This window comes from Vidua macroura, chromosome 27, assembly GCF_024509145.1.
Source record: "Vidua macroura isolate BioBank_ID:100142 chromosome 27, ASM2450914v1, whole genome shotgun sequence".
NCBI classification, from domain to species: Eukaryota; Metazoa; Chordata; class Aves; order Passeriformes; family Viduidae; genus Vidua; species Vidua macroura.
In genome coordinates, this window is record NC_071597.1 from 4,550,134 (window position 1) to 4,576,964 (window position 26,831).

At 54.6% G+C, this 26,831-nt stretch overlaps 1 protein-coding gene across 1 annotated transcript in view; it reads left to right on the forward strand.

The window, feature by feature from the left end:
* Window positions 1–26,796, forward strand: part of WNT3 (Wnt family member 3) — a 46,256-nt gene extending 19,460 nt beyond the window's left edge. The window contains exons 2-4 of the mRNA XM_054000233.1: window positions 15,852–16,093; window positions 23,787–24,052; window positions 25,936–26,796. Of these exons, the coding sequence (XP_053856208.1) occupies window positions 15,852–16,093; window positions 23,787–24,052; window positions 25,936–26,415 (988 nt within the window). The 3' untranslated portion in view covers window positions 26,416–26,796. The remainder of the gene's footprint in view (window positions 1–15,851; window positions 16,094–23,786; window positions 24,053–25,935) is intronic.
* Window positions 26,797–26,831: the final 35 nt, after the last annotated feature.

The window sequence follows — 26,831 nt, forward strand, 5'->3', positions numbered from 1 at the left end:
AAACAGGGCACTGGATCATGGCCTAAAAGTGTAAATGTTCTCTGTTTGGCACAAGGGGAGCCTGAGAAATGAGCTCGGGGGGAGGTGACCAGAACAAGGACACCCAAAGGGGGTTCCCTGAGCCACCTCTCAGTGTCAGTGGATGGATGTGGGTGGGTCTCTCCAGGCTCAGGTGCTTCCCATGGAAAAATGGGGAGTGAGCTCCCAGGGGTGCCTATTCTCTGCTGGCTGGAGGAGGAACCAGCACAAGCAGGGTTTGCAGTAAAGCCCCCATCTCTGAGCCCACAGCCACACTCCGGGCCACTGCTCACTGAGTTACAGTGCCACAGAGCAATCACTTAGGTTCATCTGATCTCCAGGGTCATCTGCTGGGCTCTCACCACGAGAGCCTGCCCAGAGCAGCCCCCTGAGCACCGTGCTGGTCTCCACTGCGCTCCCACCTCTGTGTCCATGGCCTGCCCATCCTAGGGAGCCCCAGACTGGAGGTGGGAATCCACCTGTGGTCTCACAGGGGCTGAGTAGAGTGAGAAAATCACATCCCTCGATTTTCCAGTCTTGCTAATGCAGCCTCAGGATGCAGCTGACCTTTTTTACTGCATGGACACCACTGATCATCCAGCTGCTCCAGCTGTTGCCCATCAGGATCCTCAAGTCCTTTTCTGCAAACTGAGTCAGCCCCCAGCCTGTCCTGCTGCATGGGGCTGTCCCAGCCCTGCCTCAAGGCCTTGCATTTGCTTTTCTTGAGGTTCATGAGGTTCATGGAGGTGTCTGAGGCCAGGCTGGATGGGGCTTGGAGCCTCTTGGTCCAGTGGAAGTTGTCCCTGCCCATGGCAGGGTGGAATAAGATGATCTTGGGAGTCCTTTCCAACCCAAACCAGTCTGTGGTTCTATGATCCTCATTCTGCCTCCAAAGCCAGCTGCTGGCAGGGAGAGGAGAGGATTATCTCCTAATTATGCTGTGATTGAAATTCCTGTGCTCAACTCATTTAACAACAAGCCAATATCTTCATCTTCCTTCTGTGCTCCACACAAGCCTCTGAATTTCATTATTTCTTTAACTGTCAGAACTTTGAGACCCAACTTAGTTTTCCAGCCACAACCAGACAACCTCTTGTGCTTCTTGGTGCCAGGTCCCTGGCAAGAACCAACACATTTTTGGAGAACTGATGTTGGCCACTGAGTCACACCATGTGACCAGAGTTTTATTTGTGCAACAAGGAACATTCCTGAGGATCAGGCATTTATTTTCTTTTAGTTAAGACCCTCCTCACTCAAAAACAAAAACAAAAATAAAAATAAAACAAACAAACAAACAAACAAAAAAAAAACCGCAGGGATTTAGCACAGGTTGCCTCTGTTCTCTGCCAAGGGTGTCATTTTGCCACAGCCCTTTGTCAGTTGTTGTGCCCAGGGATCTCCATCTGCCTGTGATGAATGTAAGCTTCTCTGACAGGAAAAAAAAAAATTACAAAAAATCCATGGATCTTTCTGAGATCTACAGCACAGCCCTGCTGTACAGAACAGACAGATGCCTGGACAGCTCTCACAGGAGCCAGGGCCTTTCTCAGGCAGCACTCCTGGCTCCACCTGGGCTCTGTGAAACAAGAGGAGACCACCAAGGTCCTCATCTGAGACACTGAATCTCCCCAAAGGGCTTTGCCCAGCCAGGAACAATCTGAGAGCAGGAGGGCAAGCAGAGTGGGCAGGGCAAGCTGCAGCTGGCATGGAGTAACAGGAATGGCTTGACTGGATATTGGGAAGGAATTCACAGAATCACAGAATCACAGAATCACAGGGTTGGAAGAGACCTTCCAGACCATGGAGTCCAACCCAGCCCCAACACCTCAGCCAAACCCTGGCACCCAGTGCCACATCCAGGCTTTGTTAAACACCTCCAGGGGTGGTGACTCCACCACCTCCCCCGGCAGCCATTCCAGAACTTTATCACCCTTTCTGTAAAAAACCTTTTCTTAATATCCAACTTAAATTTCCCTTGGTGCAGCTCGAGGCTGTGTCCTCTGGTTCTGTCAGTGCTGCCTGCAGAAAGTGACAACCCCCCCTGCCCACAGCCACCTCTCAGGAGCTGTGGAGAGTGCTGAGGTCACCCCTGAGTCTCCTTTTCTCCAGGCTGAGCACCCCCAGCTCCCTCAGCCATCCCTCACAGGGTTTGTGTTCCCAGCCCCTCTCCAGCCTCGTTGCCTCCTCTGGATGTGCTCAGGTGTCTCAATGTCCTTCCCAACCTGAGGGGCCAGAGCTGGGCACAGCCCTTGAGGTGTGCCCTCACCAGTGCCAGGTACAGGGGAAGGATGAGCTCCCTGCTCCTGGTGTGAGGGTGGGCAGGCCCTGGCAGAGGTGCCCAGGGCAGCTGTGGCTGCCCCTGGATCCCTGGCAGTGCCCAAGGCCGGGTTGGACAGGGCTTGGAGCAGCCTGGGACTGTCATTCCCATGGCAGGGATGGAATGAGATGGGCTTTAGGGTCCCTTCCCACCCAAACCATTCTGGGATTCCATGGTTCTCTAGTGCAGCTCTGGAAATGCCAAAGCAGGGTTGTGTCTGCAGAGCAGATTACCTCTGGTGGGGATGGGTGGGAGGCAAGGGGTGGGCAGGACGCCTGTGAAAGGTCAATAATGACCCAGGTTTGGCCCAGGGACACTGAACTTGGAGTTCTGAGGAAGCCTGAGGTACAGGAGGGCTCTGGAGCAGAATTTGTTTCAGGAATCAAAACCCAGGAGAGACTGTAGGAGAGGTGCCAAGAAGATGGACACAGCAGGGCAGGGAAGGGACCAGCCTCACCTGGGGGTTGGAGCAGCCCCAGGATTCCGGGGTTTGCAGGCTGTGGATGTTTCTGCAACGTGAGCTGCAGACAGAGCACTTGGGAAAGGTTTCAAGCCAATTTCTTTACAAATCTTGTTTGGGTCACAAAGGAATAGAGCAGTAGGGGAAAAAATCGGCAGGGGACAGAGGAATTTTCCTCAGTGCCTGTGGGTTCAAGGAACCCTGCAGCACCGTGAGCCATTGCACTGGAGGGGTCAGCACAGCCCATCTGGGGAGCCTCTGTCCTTCCTCCAGCCCTGCATGAGGGAGCCTGGGATCCCTGTGTGCTTTGCAGTTAGCACAGCGTTATTTGAAATTACTGAGTCGCCTTGGACTCATGGTGTGCAGAACTCCTGTGCCCTGCCCACCGCAGGGTTTTACCAGAGGCTGCTGGAGGACTTCAGCTTTAGTTAGAGAATATTGATACATTCAGGAATGTTGATAATATTGATCCCCCCTACACAAGAGCTCCTGTGCCACCCTCCTCTGCTAGCACAACACCCACTGAGTGGGCTCTCCCTCTTCACGGGCACAGGGGGCAGGAAAAAATCCCCCTTGCAAAGCCAGGCAGGGCAGTGTGACCCCTGAGTGTGATCCCTTCACCCCGAGGGTGAGCAGTTCACTTGTCCTGGCTCCAAGAGCTCTTTTCAGAAAGGCACAGGCTGGATTTGAGGACACTCAGTGTAAGAGAATCTGCAACAAGTGTTGGGCATTGGTCTTTTGCTTTGAGATTTGTGCCTTTGCAGTCCCCTGGTCTGAATTCCCACTCACCAGCTATTGTCCTGCCCTCTTCTGCTGGACACGAAGTCTTAATCTTCCCCTTCTTCCCACTGTAACTAAATAATCTCTCAGAAGTCTTTCCAATAGACTGATCAAATGTCAGCACAAGGAGCCTCTGCCTCAGCTCACTGCTATTGCTCCTTTGTCCCCTTCCCGTGTTTAACATCCCATTTACAACAAGGAGGAGGCTTAAACCACTCCAGCTCCTGCAGCAGTGCCTGCAGCATCCTGAGCTGGGTGAGACAGCACAGCCCCAGCCAGAGCTCCACGGAGGAAACAGAAGGACAGAACCACCCTGAACACGCCCAGGAGGGAAGCTGTAGGCAAATCCCAGAGCTGAGGAATCCAATTCCATAAACAACACCACCCTGTCCTCCTGCCCCTGGATGTCTCATTTACCTCTGCTGAATGTGAGGGGTGGCTGCATTCCCCTGGAGATGCCACTGCAGGTGGCAGAGGCTCAGCCTGCAGCAGCCCCAGGGCTGTGGCACGTCCTGCCTGCTCCCAGAGAGGTGACACTTGTGCCCAGGCTGTGGCTCACGCCCCCAGACACCTCACCAGGCTCCTCTGCCAGCATTTCCTGGGCTTTGCTCAGTACCAGGGGGTCACAATGGCTTTTCCTGGCTGGCAGCTCAACTTGGAGCTGGTCACTCCTCCCTCAGCTCATCCTGCCCGGTGCTGGGGGAGAAGAGAGCTCCCTGCTCCCCCCAGACCACCAGGAGAGCGTTGCTGAAGGACCTCATGCTCTGCATCCCCCATTCCTCTTGCCCTTTCCATAGGAATTTCTGAGCTCCCCATGTCCCAAACACAATTCCAGTACAAGAGATGGGCTCTGCAGCTCAGGTGTCCTCTGGGGGTTGGTTTTACATTTCTTCAGCCAAACTCAGCTGATTTCCACCCAGAAGGGCTTTGATGCAGCAAGGTCAGGGTAACAATTCACCCTCTCAGAAGGGCTCAGACCTGCAGCTCCATCTCTGCTCCCTTTGGTCCTCCCTGGAAGCACTCCCCACCCATTCAGTGGAGTCAGGATGCTCCAGCCCTGGCAGTGTTCAAGGACAGGCTGGGCCCTGGGGGACCAGGTCTAGTGGGTGACATCCTTTCCCATGGCAGGGGGTTGGAACAAGATCTTTAAGGTGCCTTCCAAGCCAAACCATCCTGTGGTTCTGTGATCTCTTGGATCAAAGCAAAAATCCCTTTGACTTCCCAAACCATCAGAACTCTGACTCAGCAACCCCAAGCCCAGGGTCAGAGGCAGGGGAACACCTGGGTCTTGTGAGACGCCCTCTTCTATTTCCATTTATTGCAGCCCAGCCCACCTGCACTTACATTATTTTGTAAAACTACCAAACAATGGCAGCAGAGATGTGGGTGGTGGGTGCACACACAGGAGAGCAGCTCATGCCATGGCTACAGGGCAAAAGGAGGCAAGGGAAAAAATGGAATAAAACAAGATTTATTTCTGTTCATGGGGCAAAAATCTCTCCACAAACCTTCTGGGGGTCAGTCCTTGGTCATCCTTCACCCAGTTGAGGCCCATGTGCACTGCACTGTCCAGGACCCAGGGGCAGGCTCAGCTGACCTCATCCAAGTCCTTCCCTAATTCTCTGTGGGGTCAGGGGAGCTTTTGTGGGGTGTGACACCTCCTCTCTACAATAACTCTACATGGACCAGAGTACCTGAGCCCCCTCAGTGCCTCCTTCTCTCCACCAGTTCCTGGGAACTTTCTCTGGGTTACAGCCCCTGGAGTTTAAAAGGGAGCAGTGAACCCTGCCCAGTGACAGGGGGACAGGAGATCCCTTCAGCTCAGTGTCAGCTCAGGAGGAAAGCTACAGAAATCTGTGTTCTCTGAAACCCTGGTGCACCCCACACCTCCTGGCACCCATCTCACCTCCCCAACAAACCTTCACCTCACTAAGACTCTTCTGCCCTTGGTCTGCACCTGTTTGCACTGCCAATATCTGCATTTCTCCAAAATCTTTCACATCACAGAACTTAAACTTCTCAGGTAGCACTGATCCCTCCCAGGGCCCGCAGCCCTCGCTGTCCCAGCCAGGCAGGAGCAGCACGCCAGTGGTGCCACTGGAAGTCACCACCCTCAGGGTAACTGAGCCATGTGGCCATTTCAGAGCTGGATGTGGATTTTCCATGCTCCTGTCTGAAGGAAAAGGCTTCTCCCAGGTGACAGGAGCCAACTGCAGCCCCTCAGAGCACACAGGCTGTGAAACAGGCCAGGGTGAGAATGCTCTGTGTCCAACAGCAGCAGCCTCTGAGTGTGGGGCTGTTTTCTCCCTGCTGAAATGCAGTTTGCTCTTTTGCCTTGTGTCCTGGTTTGAACAGACAGGTGTGTGCTAAGGAGGGCAGGAGCCTCCCTTGAAATGGAAAATGTAAACCCTCTCCCTCCAAATTATTATAATTTTGAAATTAAGAGGCTCTCGGGCAAAGATGTGGGAATAGGAATAACAGTTGTTTATTAGGAAAATTAAAAATACAAATGCAATAATACAAACAAAAAAAATGAACCACTGGGAGAGTCAGAGCAGGCCCTGGCACCTGTGGGTCAGGCTGGTGGCAGCAGTGCCATTCCATGGTGGCTCAGCCCTCCTGCAGTGCCAGCTGTGCTTCTGCTGGAGCAGGATCCTGGACAAGGCTGGAGTTTTCCTCTGGAGCTCCAGGGCTGCTGGAGATGGGCCTGGGCTCCCTCTGGGAATGCAGTGGGGCAGAAAGCTGCTCCTCTGGGAATGCAGTGGGGCAGAAAGCTGCTCCTCTGGGAATGCAGTGGGGAAGAAAGCTGCTCCTCTGGGAATGCAGTGGGGAAGAAAGCTGCTCCTCTGGGAATGCAGTGGCCAAAGGCTGCTGTGCTGTTCCAAGGTCAGATTGGATCCAGGTAGGAATGCTTGGCTCCTCCCCCTGGGCAGAGCCTCTCCCTATGGGATGATGGAATTTTCTCAGCCATGCAGGGACACTCACTGGCCATGGACAGCAGAGATCTCCTGGAGGGAGGATTGGCTGTGGGAGAGATAAAGAAAACTGCCCAAAGAGCAGCAGAGAGCTGCCCCAGCTCTGACAGATGGCAATGGAACACACACCCCCTGAGACAGGTCTGTAGCCCAACCTCCCCTGGGGCAGAGACATCCCCAGCACCATCCCAGGGCAGCGGGGGCTGTGTCCAACCCAAACCCCCATGGATGAGATCCCCCCTCTTTGCTGGGCACCTGCAAAGGGAATTTTTCCTCATGCCCATCCTACATTTCCAGCTGCGCTTCCAGTTGTTTCCCATCATCTGGGAAGAGTTTGGCTGTGCCACATCTGGAACTGCCCCAAAAGTGGTTGTGGGTTGTTGTTGGACCCCTTCAGCCTCCTGTCCTGCCCACCGACCCTGCCCAGCCCTTCCTCCTCTCCTGGGACCCCTCAGCCATACAACCTCGAGCACATGGTCACATCTCCTGGACAATGTCCCTTTCCTGCACATCCCTCTGGGTGCAGCATTCCCAGCCGGGTGCCACCAGCACCAGGGAGGCCCCTGGATGTGCTGAGCCCACGCTGACCCATCAGGAGAGGGTTCAGACTGGTTTGGGTTCAAACTGGGCATGTTCAGCCCATTCACTCACAGGAGCTGTGGGTGAAGATTGTAAGAGGAGACAAATGACCCCAAAAAATCACAAAATTTAATCAAAGGTTTGGAAAAGCTGTTGGTGGGGCAGGGCTGGGGCTCTGTGGGGCAGGGAAGGTCTGGCTGGGCACTCGCTGGGGAAGCTGCAGAGGGAATTGCTCAGCACAGCCAGGTGGAGGGGGCACTTCTTGGGCAGCACCCCACTGGCATGGAGAGCTGGTGAGTTTGGATTTGTGTGGATCAGGAATGGCTGTGGGACCAGAAACAGCAGCAAATGTGAGGGGGGCTAACCCTGGGAGGGAGGAATCGCTTTCACCGTGGTGATGAGCACACTCCTTGCAGCTCCACACCTTCACCTCCTTTTCTGCATTTGCTCTTCTTCTAAACCCCAAAACTCCCCAGGGCTTTGAGGGAGAGCTCAGCTCCCTCTGCTCAGGTGGGTTTTAGGCACTGCCTGCTCCAGGAGCTGGCAGAGGGGGATCCCAAGGTGCTGAGCTCCGGGAATTCCGGGGTCTCCCCTCCTGCCACTTCCAGAGCTCAGGGATTCCCACAGCAGCTTTTGCTCTGCCCCGGCCCTGGGAATGGTTCAGCAAATCCAGGAGCCACACAGGCCAGTGCTTGCCAAGGGCCAGCCCCAGCTTTGGGAGTGATCTCATGTTCTGAAGGTCATGAGTTAAGTCATCACACAGGGCACCATTAAATGTTGAGTTTTGGGGGTTTATTGGGGTTTTTTCTGGGTTTTTTTGGGGGGGTTTTTTTGTTTGTTTGTTTGGTTTGTTTGATTGGTTGGTTGGTTGGTTTTGGGTTTGGTTTTTTTTTGTGTGTAGTTCTTTTTTTTTGTTTGTTTGTTTGGGTTTTTTTGTTGAAGTTGGGATTGAAGTTTTTGAGATGATATTTTGTGTTTAGGTTTAGATGTCTATTTTTTTTAAATCTATGTTATAGTTTCATAGGGAGTGAGTTTTGTAGTATTTTATTAATAAGGTATAAAATGGTTAACTATTTTTTGTTATAATGTTTTTAAGGTTAAACTATTAAGAAATAGTTTAACTATTGAGAGCTCCCAGGAACTAATTAATAACAATAACTAATTAAGAACTGACACTTTCATTATTTTTATTTTTAACATAATAACTAATTACTAGAAGTCTGCAATGCAGACTTTTTCGTCTAATTATAAAATACTACTTAAATTCATGAAAAAGAAGGAAGAAGAAGGTAAAAAAGAAAGATTAGCTTTTGGTTTAAAACTTCTATTTTGTTTCATATATATTACTATATTTTAAACCCTTAAACTCTAAGTTTTTTACTTGGTGTTATTACACACTTGTAATTTTACTGTTGTCAATTAATTTTGGAAGCCTTTTCCACGGCTTTAGGTTAAATGTAGTGTTTTCTTGGGAGTTAAGAGTCTGTTAGCATAGAAAGTGCAAAATGTTTAGTATCTAGAACTCTAACAGGGCAGTAAGTCAGTTCTTCTTAGAGAAGATGGGTCCTGAACCCAAGAGAGGGAACAAGAGTGTGAGCAGGAGCCCTCAGCCCACAGGCAGGGCAGACCCAGCTTCAGTGGGGAAAACCTCTGGTTCCCAAACCCTCCGTGCTTGGCAGCAGCCTCAGGAGACCCAGAATTCCTGTCCCACCCCAGGACATCTCCCTGGTTTGCATGTCCTTGGCACGGTGGCATTCCTCTCTCACCTGCCCTGTGCTCATCCCCACCCCCATGTGCTCAGGGCAGGAGGCTCCTGGGGCTGCTCACCGTGTGAGACTCAGCCCAGCAGATGGATTTGGGGGTTTTGGAGCACCCTCCTGCCACGTGAGCAGCAGTGATTGTCAGCAGCACTCAGGATTTGGAGATGGCAAAAGTGGCACCAATTATTGGGTAGGTCACTGGGAGATTGGAGAAAACACATTTGGGGTTTAGACACAAAAATCTGCCCCAACCAAGCACATGTGACTCCTGCTTTCAGTAAAGAAACCACCTGGTGACACAAGCCCCGAACAAATGCTTGGGGCTTGAGTGATGTTCTCCCCTCTTTGCCCCTAAATTTCATTAAATCTGAAGGATCTGGGTGCGTTTTTAAAGGGAAACAGGGAAACGCCATCCCACAGTGACTTTTTTTAGAGTACAGGAAGAAGATAAAGCACAACCAGATGCTTCTCTTTGGGAGGATGATCTGTCATTACTGGGTGTCATTTGGCAATTTTTTAAAATTATTGATAGAGCACAATGAGAAATACATAAAATGCTGGTTATTATTCCCTGAGTGCAAACACTCACACTGAGCAGGGCCCACACTGCCCTTGATGCTTCCCCCTGGATTTTCCCTGTTTTGGCTTTCCCTTTCTGCTGCATCACTGCACCCCTGAACCTCCTTCCCTTTCAGTCTCCCTGGGATTAGACACTCGGAGTGAAAATAATCCATCCTCTGCCAGTCTGTCCACAGGGAGAACTTCTTCCTGCCTCCCTGCCATCCCTCCATCCCTCCCTCCCTTCCTCCATCCCTCCCTCCCTCCCTCCCTCCCTCCCTCCCTCCCTCCCTCCCTCCATCTCTCCATCCCTCCATGGTTGATCCCCCAGGGGACAGGAGGGGATCCCCACCCTGGGGCCATCCTGGGGGTTGTTCTCTGCTCCCCGAGGGTGGCCTGGGCATTCCCGGCCTCAGCCCCAGGGATGGAGCGGTGGGGCCACGAGCAGTGCCCAGCTCGGGGCTCTGGGGTGCCCTCACTCCTTGCTTTTTCCAGCAGATCTGAGCAGTTTAGTGGGAGCTTTCCAGAAAGCCCCACGCCACCTCTGGCAGCTGCAAATGCCCAGCTGAGGGTGGCAGAGCAGCCTGGGCCCCTCTGCAGTGAGCCCAGCACTCAGCCAGGCTCACCAGGAGCTGATCCCACCCTCCAGCTCCCACTGCTGCCTGCCCAGTCCTGGTCTCTTACCTGCTTGCCCTGCCAGCCTCAGGTGACCTTGAGGGCAATTTTGTGATACCAGCATTGCTCACAAACCCCTTTTCCCACCCATTGCACACGGCTTCCCTTCCCAAGGTGTGCTGGTCACAGAGAGGCACCACCGTGTGCATGGCCAATAAACAAAAATCACCCAGGACCCAGAGGAATTTAAATACCCTGAGCTGAGGGGAGCTCTCAGAGTGATGATTAAATCCTTTCCAAGCAGCCACAGGTTTGGGAGTGATTTCTAGATGGACTTTTGCCTTTTAAAAGGATTATGGCCCTTAGTGACTACATTAAGGGGGAAGTTTAATGGGATGGGATCTGGCCTTGTGGGTGCTAAGTGTTGTTCAGATCATACAATTCATGCACACTCTTTAATGAGGTCATTTCTGAGCACACCAAGTGGAAAAAGAGCTCTCTGCTTCAAGGGGTCACACTGGGCTGTAAAATCTGTGGACACTTCCCAGGACAGTTAAAGATCCCATTCCTGCCCTGGCCCTCACCCTTGGCTGGGCCATCAGCCTCTAATGCTCAGGCAGCTGAACCTCCTTTTAAAAAATGAATTTTTAGTCTGTTTTACTGACCCCCAAGGACTGCAGAGTTGGGTGGGGAGTCTGTGGTGACACAGGTGTCCCCTCTATGGAAAAGCTCCAACCTCCAGACACACTCAGAGGGTGATTCCGGAGTGAAAAGCTGCTATCCAGTCCCTCTCCTCATTGGAATTCCATCACGTTTTGTCTGTTCTCCACATTCAGTCAAGACCTGACATTTCTCCCCTCAGATGTGAACATCCATTGCATGCTTTGACTTGCAAAACTTTCCCTCCTGCTGCTCTTGATCTTCAGACAAACCCAAGAATTTGTGTGCTCCCCTGCCCACAAAGGGCTGCAGTCAGCACAGTACCAGAATTAAAATAGGTGAATATTGCAGCAGGTGTGAGACAGAGAAAGAGCCAGGATGGAAACTGCTGCTCCCAGCACTGTGGCCCCAGGCCAGCACGGCCAGGAGGCACCAGTGCCACTGCTCGGAGCAGAAACATTGACCAGAACTGGAAAACACCAAATACATCTCAGACCTGTGTGATAAACCCCCCTCCAGGCAGAGACAGGTTTTCCCAAAGGAGCAGGTGGCAAACAAGGTCCCAGCTGTGAGCTGCTCTTTCCTGCTGGTTCCCCAGTGCTGTGTGAGAACCTCAGGATCAATCTGAGGCATTGACTGGTGTCAGAAGCCAAGCAGGACCGTGTTAGTAACTCTGTGCTGCTGTGGGAGGAAAGAGCTCCTGCTCAGAGCAGCTGTGGCTGCCCCTGGATCCCTGGAAGTGCCCAAGGCCAGACTGGACGGGGCTTGGAGCAGCCTGGCACAGTGGGAGGTGTCCCTGCCATGGCAGGGGTGGCACTGGAGGGGCTTTAAGGTCCCTTTCAACCCAAACCATTCTGGGATTTTGCTATTGTAGTTTCAAAGAGCTTCGTTGGAGTTCCTGAGCTCTCAAGGAGTGCTGCTGGCCATGGCTCTGGAGGAATTCAGGAGGAGCAGGAGCCACCAGGACCAGCAGCACCCTCTGTGCAGCACTCATGGAGCTCCTCGTGCATCTCCAGGTGTGCTGGAGGCTCCAGTGAGGAAAAAGTAAAATCTTTCTAACAATTTTGTCAGGCTAAATTGTTAGAAAGGTGGGTTTAGACACTGGATCAGACACTCAGAGTGAAAATAATCCATCCTCTGCCAGTCTACCCACAGGGAGAGCCTCTTCCTGCCTCCCTGCATCCCTCCATGTGCCTTGTCAGGGCAAGTGGCACAGAGAGGCCCAGGATCCCTGCAGCTTGTCCCCATTTCTGTGGGAGATCCCTCAGGAGGGGAAAGGGAGAGCTGCAATGCAGGGAGTGCTCCAGGGGACAAGATGTGCCCTTAGTGACAGCCCAGAGCTCTCCTGCCACGGGGCTGGAGCTGTCCTGGCATGGGGAGGGGAAAAAAGAGTTCTTCAAATTCATCTGCTTCCAGCTGCTTCCTGGCAAGCTGTGAGAGGCTGTGAGAAAGCTCAGAGAAAAAAAAAAAAAAATGAGAAATAATTCTTATCTTCACTTGCTGCACTTGTTGTGCACACGTGGAATGTGTTATAGAGATTTGTTTACCAAAGGGTGATTTCTTAATTGGCCAGTAGTGATGGTGTTTAGATTTCAATTAACCACTCTGGTCTGTCTGTATCAGACTGTCTGCAAGAGTGAGAAGTTTTTCTTAATAGTATAATACAGTATAGTACAATAAAGCAATTGATCAACCTTCTAAAGTCAGTGAGTCAATGCTAATTATTACCCAGCAGGGACAATAGGCACAGCTCCTTCCAGGCTGGGGAGTGGGAAGAGTCAGCTCCCCAAGGGTGGAGGGGACCCAGGAGCAGCCACAGAAGGAGGAGCTGCACAAGAACTTTCACTGCCAGGGCTTCAGGGGCTCATCCCACACCAAGGGAGCACAGTCAGCTCACCACTGCTGGATCCACAGCCTGGCACCGTCAGGGGGGACAAAAGGAGCCTGGCCAGGACTCCTGAGGGGCTGAAGGGATGGAGCAGAGGAAGAGCAAAGGGGTTTGCTGTGTGTGTGTTTGCCTCAGGCACTGCTCCTGGAGCCGTGCCCTGCTCTCCCACAGACACAGCGCCAGCCCCTCTGTGCACATCCATCCCTCACACCATGGGAGCCACAGCAACGTGGGAGCCAGGAGGGACAGAGAGTGGGAGAGGGAAATGGGGTCTGGCAGTCCTGCAGCTGCCAGCCTTGGGGTTGTGTTTGTGCCTTTAAAACTGTGCTTTTCCTCCATCTCTCAAATTCACCCTGTGACACTTCCTCTCCTTACGTGCTTCCTTCATCCCCATGAGCTCCTGTGATGAAGATTTAACTCCTCTGATTTAGATTTGACTCTGGTGATTGAGATTTTAGATTTAACATCTTGTGTAGGACACAAGATTTGTCCCTGGGATCCCAGATCTGGATTTCAAAGAGGTTTTGTTTCATCTTCACATCTCAGCCACTCTATGAGGAAACCATTGGCCCAGGGACCCCTCAGCCACAGCTCCTGACTTCTGTGTCTTCCCAGCACTCCTGGGGACACCTGGATGATGGGGCAAGAGGAATGAAGGTTTTATAACTAAGTTGCAGTGGAGAAATCACAGGTTGACTGACACGAGAAGGAAAATGAAAATGAGGTGATGGCTGGAGAGAAGGTGCTGCCTGTTCCCTGCACCTCTGGGGCAGGGTCTGTTCCTCGGAGCTCAGCGCTCGTCCCAGCAGGGCTGAGCCCTCATCCCATGGGATGGGAGGGAGCTGGAAGCACAGAGCAGCTCTGGGAGCCAGTCCCAGGGCACTGCCCATTGTGCTGCTGCCTCCCAGCCACATCTGGCTGCCTCCACGTGTCCCATCCAAGAGTGGGAGATGTGGAGCCCAAAGGTTGCCTGAAGCCTCAGGCAGGTGCCCCAGGGGGCAGAGAGGGGCAGGAGGAGCAGGGAGCAGGAGCTGTGGCAGAGGCCAGCACTGGGGCAGGGGTGGGAGTCAGGTCCCCCCAGTCAGTGTCTCCAGCAGACACATTTCTCCTGAGCAGGTACCCTGGGATTCCCTTCACATCCTTAAAATCATTCATGTGTAATTAAATCAAGTGATGTCAGCTCAGCCTCCAGCCTGGAAGAGCAGCTCTGGGTAAGGACACTCACCCACGTGTCCCGTGGCATCTCTGTCCTTGGAGGAGCTCAAATTGTGGAAGGACAAGGCCCTGAGAGCCCAAATGTGACCTGGAAATGGCCCTGCTCCGAGCCCTCCTGAGGGCTCTCCCAGCCTGGATGAACCAAGGACTACAAATGATTGTTTTATTCCACACAGTCTCCAGGAGCTTGAGAAAGAAACACAAACGCAGTGGAGGAAGTGGTTGGTACCACAGGTGCTTGGAATGTGACAGGAATGGGATGAACTCCAACCAAGGGAGCTGGGAGAAAACAGCCCTGTGCACTGCAAAGGCTGGGGGCAGCCAGCAAAGAGTGCAGAGCAAGAGCTGGGTGTGCTGCTGCACCAAAACCGGGCTGTGGAGCAGCCATGGGACAGCACAGAGGGCCACCAGGGCTGCCCCAGGGACAGCAGGGACAGGGAGGAGATCCTGCCCTGCTGCTCAGCACTGCTGGGGCCTCACTCAGCTCTTGCCTGTGCACTCCCAGTCCAAAAGAAACTGAATCAAGGGGTCAGAGAATCTCCTGAGCTGGAAGAGACCCAACAAGGATCATCCAGGCCAACTCCTGGCCCTGCTCAGCAATCCCACCACGGGCTGAGAACACGCTGAGTCAGAACTCCTTCCATTTGCCCACAGTGGTGCCTGCACAGTGAGGTCTCTGCTCTGAGTTCCTGATGGTCACTCTGGCACAGAGCTGCTGCTCACACACTTCTGAGCCCACCTTCTGCAGGGACACCTCAGGCTGTGCAACACCAGGTGCCTCAGTGCCTCTTTAGGCCCTGTGTCTTCACCCTTCAGTGACAATTCCTGGCCAAATAAGCAATTTGACCCAGTCTTGCCACAGTCTGATGCTGGGCCTCGCAGCTCCTTGGAGCAGTAAAAGGATCCTCTCAAACCTGTCTGGCACCGTCCCCAGCTCACAGCTGCTCCCTGAGCCTGGTGTCCATCCAGGTGGAGCTGTGCTGCTTCAGTCTCTGCCAGGGCCACCTGCACAGGTGTCCAGCCAGCCTGGAACAGAGGCACTGACACCTCTGACCCCAGAGCAGCCCCTGTGCAGGAATGCTGATCCCCCTGCTGCTGAACTCGGCCTTGGCCAGGGCACTTTCCACCTTGGCCACAGCTGAGAAGCTCTCGTGTCAGTTCTCCTGACAGCTGAGAGATCACAGGGTGTCCCCCAGGCTCCAGGTGGTGCTGCCCTGGGTCCAGTCCCTGGCAGGTCCTGTCAGATCCTCCAGCCCCTTGGGGAGCTCTCAGGTGCTCTGGAGCACCCAGGATGGCTCCATGCAGAGCGGGGTCCCTCTGTGCCCCCCAAGGCCCAGGATTGTCAAACCTTCCCACAGCAGGGCCATCAGCAGCAGTTCTGTGCTCAGGAATCCCTGGCTTTCAGAACTTTGTCCCTCTGAGCTCTTGGCTCATCAAACTCCCCCTGTGTTGGATTAATCCATTTTTTCTGACCCAGACAAGGGGCAACTGAGAGATGTTTTAAAAACTTTTATTCCATTTTCTGTCTCATGTGAAGGGTGAGACAATACAAATGTTATAATTCACTCCATCACAATCAGAAGCCAACTATTTCCTAATTACAACACACTATAAGTGTTCCTTGACCTATCAGCTTTTGCCACCCCATGCTGTAAATGCCTTAAAGCCAATCATCTGAAATTACCCCTCGTGGGTCCTACTCCAATGCATCTCTCAGTTTTAAGTATCTAGTGTTATTTGCAAGGCCACCTTTTGAAACTTGTTTCTGGTTCCATTTCTCTCTCTGCAATGTCTGTCCTATTCCATGGCATTTCTGAGCCAGCATTTCTTATCTCAAGGTTTGCACACAGATGCACACTGTGTGAGCCTTCTGCCAGGCTTGGAGAATTCCCTACAAATGCATTTCCCACACCCCTGGGGATGGTGGGGGGCAGGGTTGGGGTGATCAGTGGCACCAGGACGAGGCATGGGCAGGCATGGGGGTGTTCCCCAGCCCTGACGCTGTCCCCTGTCCCTGTCCCTGCAGGTCCCTTGCCCTGGGCCAGCAGTACAGCTCCCTGGGGTCCCAGCCCATCCTCTGCGGCTCCATCCCCGGCCTGGTCCCGAAGCAGCTCCGCTTCTGCCGCAACTACATCGAGATCATGCCCAGCGTGGCCGAGGGGGTGAAGTTGGGCATCCAGGAGTGCCAGCACCAGTTCCGGGGCCGCCGCTGGAACTGCACCACCATCGACGACAGCCTGGCCATCTTCGGGCCCGTCCTGGACAAAGGTAACCCCGGGGGGCAGCGGGGCTGGGGCAGGGCTGGCACGGCTCCCCTGGGCTTTGGGATACAGCACGATTGTCCTGCTGCACAGGGAAAGGGGCTGATGTGCCAGCTTTCAACCCTGATTTCTCCAATTTCTTTCTCTTCCAAGTTTTTGGCGTGTTCCACCACAAGGGGTAATGAGGGAAAGGTTCTCATCCAGGAGCTGAGAAGGGCCAGGGAGGATAGAAAGGAAGGGGAAGGTTTAGCCCCAAGCACTCTCACGTGTTCTGGAATCGTGGGCTCCACCTCCCTGCCCTGGGCACGCAGCATTTCCAAACAGGGTCCAGCAGACCCGTGGGAAAAGCCAAGGAGAGGGGACGTGGTTGAGTTCTTTGGGATCAAGGCACAGCCACTGAAGCACAAACTGCCCCCCCAGGAGGTCCCTGGGCTCAGGTTTCCCCACCAGTGAGGAACCATGGTTGAAATCCATGGTCCTGATCAGGCTTAGTTCAATAAATCTTTTTTTTTCAATGGGATTTCAATGAATATTGTCACAAATGAGCCCAAAAAGCAGGAAACAAGGAGAGGTTATAAATTCGCTTTCCCTCTCCTCTCTCCAAACTCCTCTTCATTCCCTGCTCCTGAAATGCCACCTTTCTAAACTGGCACGGATCAGGCACACTGGAGCATTGATGAGGCACCATAAAATTGGAATTGCCACTGAGATCATGGGGCAATACACTGGGAAAAGTGAGAAAGGGCCCCAAAACAGGCTGGAAGGAGGTGCCGGAGGGCCAAATCCTAGAATCACAAAATTCCCTGAGTTTGAAGGGATACACAGGGATCATCCAGTGCAACCCCTGCCCTACCCAGACCCCCCAACAATCCCACCCTGGGCACCCCTGGCAGCGCTGTCCAAACCCTCCTGGAGCTCTGGCAGCCTCGGGGCTGTGCCCATTCCCTGGGGAGCCTGGGCAGTGCCAGCACCTCTGGGGGAAGAACCTTTCCCTGAGATCCAGCCTGACCCTCCCCAGCACAGCTCCATGACAACCTGTCCCACATCTCAGATGTCCCAGAGCCCAGATTAAAAGGCATTCCCACAAAACTGAACCAAGTGCTGAATTAGAAACTCCCAGTGGATAAAAATCTCCAGTTTCTCCCGTGGATTCTGTTCTCTCTGAGCCACATTCAGCACAGGGCACATCCACAGGTGATATCTTGGTTTTACAGCTTCGTGAACACAATCAAAACCATTTCCTCCTCCTCTTCCTGGGTGTTGACAGCACTGGGTCCCTGCAACCCAGATTCTCATTATTGCACAGAAATTATTGTTTCCAGTGGTGCTTTGGAAATGGGGATTTTATGGTACAAACTTCAAGGAACTGGAGAAATTGGGGTGAGAGCAGGACTTTGGACTCTTTCCCAACAGTGTCCTGGAGAATGCAGGAGTTCTGGTGAACCTTTCTTACAAAGCCCCAATATTCTGCAAAGAAACAGCTCATGATATTCTTTTTTTCAAGTTTCAGCCTCCCAGTAAGGCTAGGTATCATTTCAGGTCCCTGAAATGTCAGTCGAGTATTTCAGTGAAAATCATTCCTTTGTGTTAATGTGGGATTCTTTGCAGGAACCAGGATTGTCAAACCTTATTAGAGCACTAATAGGCACCATGAGATTCATTTCCCCTCTGTTGTGCCAGGGTGTATTTTGGGGTAACTGTTGTATTTACTACCAAATAACTTGTCAGCAGGGCTCAACACACTCTTGATTTGCTGCCTCATAAAAGCCTGTCCTAAATTTCAGCACTTAAAAGATCAGAAAGTTTTAATTTTCTTAAAAAACAGTCACTAAGAAACTGTCATAAAAATTCTAAACAAGTTATGAAAGAACTGTTCAAGCACTGAGACACTGAAAATCTCTCACCACCATTTCTGTCAGCGGGAAAGCACTTAAAGATTAGATTTGAACCATCCTCCCTGTAATGAGCAAACTGAACTTTGAATTTATGGGGAATATTTTAAGATTCTTTCGGCTGCAGGGACTCGAGCAAAGCCTCATGTGTGGACTTGCCTCAGCATCTCCACGCACCCCGAGCTGACAAGGTAAAATATCACCCAGAGCTCTGAAACTCTTCTGACAGATGGAGAAAAATGAGTGAGCTCGTTGGATATTCAGCTTTCCCAATCCCACTGTGACACATCTCCAGACAGCCCTGCCAGGCTCCCAGGGCGTATTTATCCTCATGTCTCACTAACCTGTAAGTGGAGCAGTTAAAAATAAACAGCATCATCTGCAAAGGAGGACACATCAAAGCCCAGCCCATCTGATCGTGAGGATTATTCACATTTTTGAACTGTGCTCGTGTCTTTTCCCTGCTGCCTTCAAAATTAATGAGCGGATTGAGGATGGGACTGGTGTCATTGTGTGGCAGTGAGGAACACGGAGCCTTTGAGATTCCCAGTCTGCAGCAGAGGAGTCACTGCAGGGAGAACCAGAACCTTTCCAGCCACGCTCCCTCAGCTGAGGGAGGAGAGAAGGGGATGTGGCTGAGCTCACAAGGTTGGTGAGTGAGAGGCGCTGTCAGCTGTGGGCAGGGTGGGAGCAGCCCTGCCTGTCCCTGACAGGGGCTGCTGGACACTCCTGGGCCTTCAGGGCTTCATGGAGCAGCCTGAGCTGGAAGGGACCTTTCAAAGAGCATCTGGTCCAACTCAGCTTCTTCTTTGGATGCAGCAACAGGAGTCACAGACTGGTTTGGGTTGGACAAAGCCCATCCACTGCCACCCCTGCCATGGCAGGGACACCTTCCACTGTCCCAGATTGCTCCAAGCCCTGTCCAGCCTGGCCTTGAGCACTGCCAGGGATCCAGGGGCAGCCACAGCTGCTCTGGGCACCCTGTGCCAGGGCCTGCCCACCCTCACAGGGAAAAATTCCCAATTCCCAATATCCCATCCATCCCTGCCCTCTGGGAGTGGGAGCCATTCCCTGTGTCCTGTCCCTCCATCCCTTGTCCCAAGTCCCTCTCCAGCTCTCCTGGAGCCCTTTAGGTGGTCCTCAAACCAAGAGTTTTGGGCCCATAATCTGGATCCTGTGGCCACCCTTGCCATGTTCCCTTTTCCTGACTTCCAGCACACCCAGGGGTGCAGCCCCACAAACCAAAACCTAAACCCAAACCAAGACAATCCCAGCCACAGCTCACAGGCTGCATTTGGCCAACAAAGGGTCGGGCTTTCACCTCACAAACACCTGGGTGAAATCCCCTGTCAGTATTAGCTTGCATAATCTCAGCTCCCTCAGGTAGATTGAGGCTATTTTGGAAAAGCTTCAAAGGTGCAGTTCTCATTACAACAGCATCGAAAATCATTTCTAACAGAGCCTGAAAAGAAACTGAGGATAATTTCATTTTAAAGGAGCTGCACACATGTTAACCATGGCCACTTCCACTGAAGGAGGGCTCAGCCTGCAGAGCAGCAGTGTGGGAGGGCTCAGATGAGCAGACCCTGCCCTGGCACACGGTGTCCAAGGATGTGTCCAAGCCTTCCTGGGCTGCTCCTCCTGGGGACATCCTCCAGGCTGTGAGCACTGGTGCCAGTGTGGGGGCACAGGGCTGCCCTCCCGGAATACCCAAGGGATTCCTGCCTCCAGGTCCTCCCCTCCCATCCCCACCTCACTTCCCTCCCCAGTGTCACCCACAGCTCCAGCCTCTCCTCCTGCAGCCCCTGGCAGGGCAAAGAACACCAAAAGCAGCTCAGGGAACCCCCAGGGTCTGAACCCATTTGGGAGCTGCTGAACAACAGCCCTGGCAAGGCTCTGCCCTCACCCACCCGGGTTTCTCCACATTTCCCACCCCAGAGTCAGACTCACAAGGTTTTGGCTGCAGTAGCTGCCCAGGCTTTGGTTGCCTAAGGCCACTGATGATCCTCCTGCAAGGACAGGCTGGGAGAGCTGGGGGTGCTCACCTGGGGAGGAGAAGGCTCCAGGGAGAGCTCAGAGCCCCTTCCACAGACTAAAGGGGCTCCAGGAGAGCTGGAGAGGGACTGGGGACAAGGGATGGAGGGACAGGACACAGGGAATGGCTCCCAGTGCCAGAGGGCAGGGATGGATGGGAGATTGGGAATTGGGAATTTTTCCCTGTGAGGGTGGGCAGGCCCTGGCACAGGGTGCCCAGAGCAGCTGTGGCTGCCCCTGGATCCCTGGCAGTGCCCAAGGCCAGGCTGGACACTGGGGCTGGGAGCAGCCTGGGACAGTGGAAAGTGTCCCTGCCATGGCAGGGGTAGGATGGGATGGGCTTCAAGGTCCCTCCCAACCCAAACTATTCTATGGTTCTGTGAGTCTACGTTTTCTTTTTTCCATGTCTTCTTTTCTAACCCAGGCCATTAGAAAAAAAAAAAAAATCCAAAAACCAATCTCTGAATGTGGGGTAAGATCATGTTTTTACAAGCAGATTCCCCAAGTTGATTTATACTGCAGGTGTGCAGTCTGGGATAAGGAGGGAAGAAAAACCTGCTTTCCCCTTCCCTCCTTTCCCTTTTCTTTGTAAAATAAGGTCAGCTCTTATCTAAAGCCAATGGCTCTTCCAGCCAAGTCCTGCCCAAACCAGGGCTGAGCCAGCAGCCACACGTTGCTGGGAGGGGGAAGCAATCGCCGTTCTCTGGGCTAGCGATGAAATCCGTGATTTTGGTTAAAGCTGGCACCCAGACAGGGCCGGCTGTCAGTGCCCCGCGGGCAGCTGGACAGCGACTCCTGGGCTGGGGAAGAGGAGCAGGGGCGGCCAGGGCTGGACCTGCCGGAGCTCGGCAGGAGCCTTTGCCGGCTCGCACCTTTCCCCGCTCGCTGTGCTCCTGTCCCCTCAGCCCGGGCTGCCCTGGCTCCTCTCCTGCTCCGGGGAGAGCCCGGGGACATTCTCCGGGAAGATGCTCCCGGGCCGGGGCAGGTGCAGGGGCGGCAGCTGGGCCCGGGCTGCCGTCGGGGGTCCCCGTGAGCTCGGCTAAGCCCCTGACACGAGCTGTGAAAAGGCAGACCCGCACCACGATAACCCACGGCTTTTCTCAGCCATGACACTCGCAGTCATTTGCATCTAAACAGGGGTGTGTGGGATCAGGGGCCGGCTTGATATAAACTCAGCAGCTTAAAGGGAGGGGGAGGGAAAGGAGAGAGGGAGAGAGAAAAATAAGCTTATACCGATGAGAAAGAGCTAAGCTTCCTCCCCTACTGTGAGGCAGGGCGAGCGATACCATCGCAGCGCCGCAGTCGTTTCAAATCGCTGCCGCATTCACACGCCCTTTAGCCATTCTGGGGGGCTGGGGAGCGCCATCAATAGGGATTTCCCAGCCGGGCTGGCGGGATTGGAGGGTGACGGCAGGACAGGGGAACATTGCCCCGTTGCTACGAGGTGCTCCTGGGGAATGCCAGTGCTCTGTGCCGTGGGTACGCTGGCCGGCGGAAACATTCCGCATTATGCTGGTAATACAGTGTGACACCGCGGGAACAATGGCAAATTGAGTGTCCCAGCAGGTAACGGGCCTGGCTGGGAGACAGTCGCAGTGGTGCACTGTCAAGGCGGCTCTAATCCTCCCTCGCCAGCCCCTCCCCTGGTTCTGGGAACGCTGCTCCCGCATTTCATCTCTGGGAAATTCTCCCAGCTCCTCGCCCAGACCCAGGCGAGAATTTCAAGGCGAGCGGTTTGATCGCAGCTCGCTCCCCCCCGCGCCGGCACCGTCCGGGGGGACACGGGGACACGGGGGACACGGGGGACATGGGGGGAACCGGGGGACACGGGAGGCACGGGGACACGGGGGACACGGGGACACGGGGGACATGGGGACATGGGGGACACGGGGGACACGGGGACATGGGGGACACGGGGGGAACCGGGGGACACAGGGGGCACGGGGGACACGGGGGACACGGGGGACACGGGGACACGGGGGACACGGGGGACACGGGGACACGGGGACACGGGGACACGGGGGACACGGGGGACACGGGGGGCACGGGGACACGGGGGGCACGGGGACACGGGGACACGGGGGACACGGGGGGCACGGGGACACGGGGGACATGGGGACATGGGGGGAACCGGGGACACGGGGACACGGGGGACACGAGGGGCACGGGGGACATGGGGGACACGGGGTATACGGGGCAGCTGCGGGAGCCGTGTCCATTGCGGCCCTGCCCAGCGGGCACTGCCAGCCCCGGCTCGGCCCCAGCCCAGCCCGCAGTGATCCTGCTCCCCGTGCCCGTTCACACCTCCCAGGGAAAGCGGAGCCACATCTGTCCCGAGAGCGACTCGTGTCCTCCCCCTGTCCCCGGGCTGTCCTGGGCTGGGGCCAGGAGGGCTCGCTGGCTCCTCTAATCTGATCTGCTTTGGATCACGGGCCACCCAAAGAGCCTTTGTCAGGCTGAAACACCTCACTGGGAGCAGGGACCTTCCACCGGTGCCCACAGCCCCCAGTGGTCCCAGAATGAGCAGCTGGTGAAAGATCCCCGAGGAAAACCTTGCTGGGTAGAGGCTGGATCCCTGCTGGCACATCGGAGATGGGAAGGGCAAGGAGGGAAGAGTTTGAACTGAAAGGAGATGAAAACCTCAGCGGGGTGCTGCCAGCACGGCCAGGACTGAGCAGCCTTGGCTGGAGATCCCATTTGGGAGGTCCCCGGGCAGGGCTGCACATTCCCACAGCTGGCACCCACCCACAGCCACCTCCCCTGAGAGCCTGCTCTGCTGGCATCAGCTCAGCTTGGCAAACCTGGCTTTTGGGAGCCAGACCCACCTCTGCAGAGAGACTGAGGCTGGGGAGAGGGGCCTGCTGTCCCCGGGCCGCAGGCAGGAGCAGGGCAGGGATGCAAGGGACAGCTGAGAGATGGCTCCTTCGTGGCTCCTGCTCTGGAAGGAGGGGACTGGCTCCAAGGTGGTTTTCTCAGCAGAAATTTCTGATTCATCCCACACTCGCTGATGACTGTTCCCATGATCTGATCACCCCAGACCCACGAGGCAGTCAGAGCCCTCCAGCCTGGGCACCACAGCCCCTGAGCTCCGGCCTCCAGCCCCTCCCAGCCTCCTGCACACTGGCACAAAGTTGGATTGACTCCAGCATCTGCTCTGGATTTAGAGACCTGAAGTCTCCATCCTGATAGATGGGCTGAAGCAGCCCAGTGTCACTGCCCAGGAAGCTGCACCTCTGCAGAGCCCTGAGCCAAAAGGTGTCCCCAGGGAGAAAGTTGGTTCTGGAATACTGACTGTGCTTGGGAGAGCCTGGGTCAGTGCAGCCACTGAGGCCAAGGGTCAAACCCCTGTTCTCCCACAGTGTGTCCTGCATCATCCGAAACCTTTCCCCAGGTCAGTGAGCTCCTCCATCTCTAACCCCTGGCATGGAGCCCTTCTCTGGGTTCCCAGGCCAGGAATTACTCCAGTAACTCTCTCCTGAGGCCCCTCAAGCTGCTACTGATGCCTTGTTCCACCCTGAGCACCCATGCTGGATCAAATCCTGGATCCTGTGTTTGGGACATGCTGCACGTGTGACCCCCAGAGCTGGAGTCACACCTCTGCCCCACCTCCTCCTGCCCAAGGGCAATGCTGGCAGCTCCCAGGAAACCTTCATTAACAAATTAACAAAATAACTTACTGCTTTGCAATGAGGCTTAGGTGCTGCTGGGGGAGGTCGGGAAGGAGAACACCAGTGTAGCACTGACCAGTGACCCCCGGGCTCTGTGTCTCTGCAGCCACACGAGAATCTGCCTTCGTCCACGCCATCGCCTCGGCCGGGGTGGCCTTCGCTGTCACCCGCTCCTGCGCCGAGGGCACCTCCACCATCTGTGGCTGTGACTCCCACCACAAGGGGCCCCCGGGGGACGGCTGGAAGTGGGGGGGATGCAGCGAGGACGCCGACTTCGGCGTGCTGGTGTCCCGGGAGTTCGCAGACGCGCGGGAGAACCGGCCGGACGCGCGCTCGGCCATGAACAGGCACAACAACGAGGCCGGCCGGACGGTGAGTGTGCAGTGGGGCAGGCTGAGTGTCCAGTGGGGACAGGCTGAGTGTCCAGTCCTGCATGGATGGCCCAGTGCAGCTCCTCCTGATGGAGTGGGACCACAGGAATTCCTAGGCAGTGACTTTCTAGGATTATTTTCCAGGGCACAGCATTTCCTCTCCCTCCAAACAGACACGCAGGGTTAAGAGCTAAAATATTCCTTGATTCCAGTGCAAACAGAATTCCAGAATGGTTTGGGTTGATGGGACCCTAAAGCCCATCTTGTTCCACACCTCTGCCATGGGCAGGCACATCTTCCACTATCCCAGGTTGCTCCAAGCCCCGTCCAACCTGGCCTTTGACATTGCTGGGGTGGGGCAGCCACAGCTTCCCTGGACATCCTGAGCACATTCCAAGGCCATGTATAGAAACCCAACCCCAGGTCAGCACTGGATGAAGAGAATTTTCCTCCCAGTGCCTCCTTCCTGCTTGTTCCCTGTTATAACATTATCACACCCAATGATTCCTTGGAGTAGATGATAGTCACAGTCCCATCCAACTGCAATATTCCACTCCACTCCATTCCATTCCATTCCATTCCATTCCATTCCATTCCATTCCATTCCATTCCTGCAGTCAGCAGGTACCTGGGCCTCTGCCTGCCCTGGGTCATTTCAAACCCAGTGGGACCTCTCCATCAGTGCTTGAAGCTAACATTGATATGGGTTTTCCATACCACAGCAGGTAGAGGTGGAAGGAGAGAAGCCTGACAGCTTCCAGTACAAAAATCTCCCACCAAACTCCAGTAATTTTGTTCAAAATCAGTGATTATTTTGCTCTGCACAAAGGAGATTTTGGTGATTTCTGTAGATTCCCAGTTTCACACACTTTTTCGTACGAACTGTTGGACTTGGGATATAAATGAAGGGTCATTAGCAAGGAGAGGACAGGGATCAGTCTCTATCCACAGGGCTCAGAAACATCTCCAGCCCTCAGTTTCTCTGGGCTCTGACTGTCCACACATGTAGGACAGGAAGGACCCCCACAAAAGGATCAGACATTGGGATTAGGTTAGACTGGATTAGAATAGAGTGGATTGGGTTGGATTGGATTGGATTGCATTGGGTTGGGCTGGGTTGGATTGGATTGGGTTGGGTTGGGTTGGGTTGGGTTGGTTGCATTGGGTTGGGTTGAGTTGGGTTGGGTTGGGTTAGATGGGCTGGAAGATCAGAGCAGCTGCCCACCTCAGCTGTGCTTTTGTAGTGTGACATCTCTGGAGATCTTTAAAGCCCCCCAGCATCTCCAACCAGCCTGTGCTTACAGAATTATAGAACCAGAGAATATCCTGGGCTGGACAGGACCCACAGGATCATCCAGTCCAGCTCCTGCCCTGCACAGACACCCCAACAATCCCACCCTGTGCACCCCTGGGAGCAGTGTTCAAACACTCCTGGAGCTCTGGGACCATTCCCTGGGGAGCCTGGGCAGTGCCCAGCACCCTCTGGGAGAAGAACCTTTCCCTGAGATCCAACCAAACCTCCCCTGGCCCAGCTCCAGCCGTTGCCTTGGGTCTTGTCACTGGTCACAAGAGTGAAGAGATTGATACCATCCACTGCTCCTCTTGAGGGTGCTGAGGACCTCAGTGAGGTCCAACCTCAGTCTCCTCTCCTCCAGCTGAACAAACCAAGTGCCCTCATAAGGCCCTTCCCCATCCTTTGGACTCTGTCTAGCGATTTAATGCCTTTTTTAATGTTGCGGGGCCCAAAACTGTCCCCAAAACTCGAGGTGAGGCTTCCCAGACCAAGCTTAGATCAGACATTTAAAGCCAGGTGGCACAGGCGGGTGATGGAGAGCAAACCCCGCGTTCCACCCGCTGCTGCTGACTGTGCTTTCCCCCGGACAGACCATCCTGGACCACATGCACCTCAAGTGCAAGTGCCACGGGCTCTCGGGGAGCTGCGAGGTCAAGACCTGCTGGTGGGCCCAGCCCGATTTCCGGGCCATCGGGGACTACCTGAAGGATAAATATGACAGTGCCTCGGAGATGGTGGTGGAGAAGCACCGGGAGTCCCGGGGCTGGGTAGAAACTCTCAGGGCCAAGTACGCGCTTTTCAAGCCGCCGACGGAGCGGGACCTGGTCTACTACGAGAACTCCCCCAATTTCTGTGAGCCCAACCCGGAGACGGGCTCCTTTGGGACGAGGGACAGAACGTGCAACGTCACCTCCCACGGCATCGACGGCTGCGACCTCCTGTGCTGCGGGCGGGGCCACAACACCCGGACTGAGAAGCGCAAGGAGAAGTGTCACTGCATCTTCCACTGGTGCTGCTACGTGAGCTGCCAGGAGTGCACGCGGGTCTACGACGTCCACACCTGCAAGTAAGCACAGGTGGGTCTGCACTGGTGGAGGCTGCTCCAGAGCAGGGCCCAGGGGTCCGTCAGCCCCACGGTCAGCCCCACGCGTGGCCTCACACTGCAGAGGATGGCACAAAACTCCTGGTGGCCCCGGCCAGGGCACACACCCAGGGCACGGAGAAGGCTCTGGGCACCTCACCCAGGCGAGGTGCGACTGCTGATCCCTCGGGCAGGACAGGCTGCCTGGGGAGGGCAGGGACAGGACAGGGAGAGCAGGGACAGGACAGGCAGCAGAGACCAGGGTCAGCTGAGTCCCAGCAAGGCACAGCTTCACAAGGCAGAGCTGCTGCCACAGCAGCCCCCGAGCTCCCAGCTCTGTCCTGCTCCACAGCCCCTGCAGGCACCAATCTGGGGGCTCAGGTGGAAATGGATTTTTCACAAAGC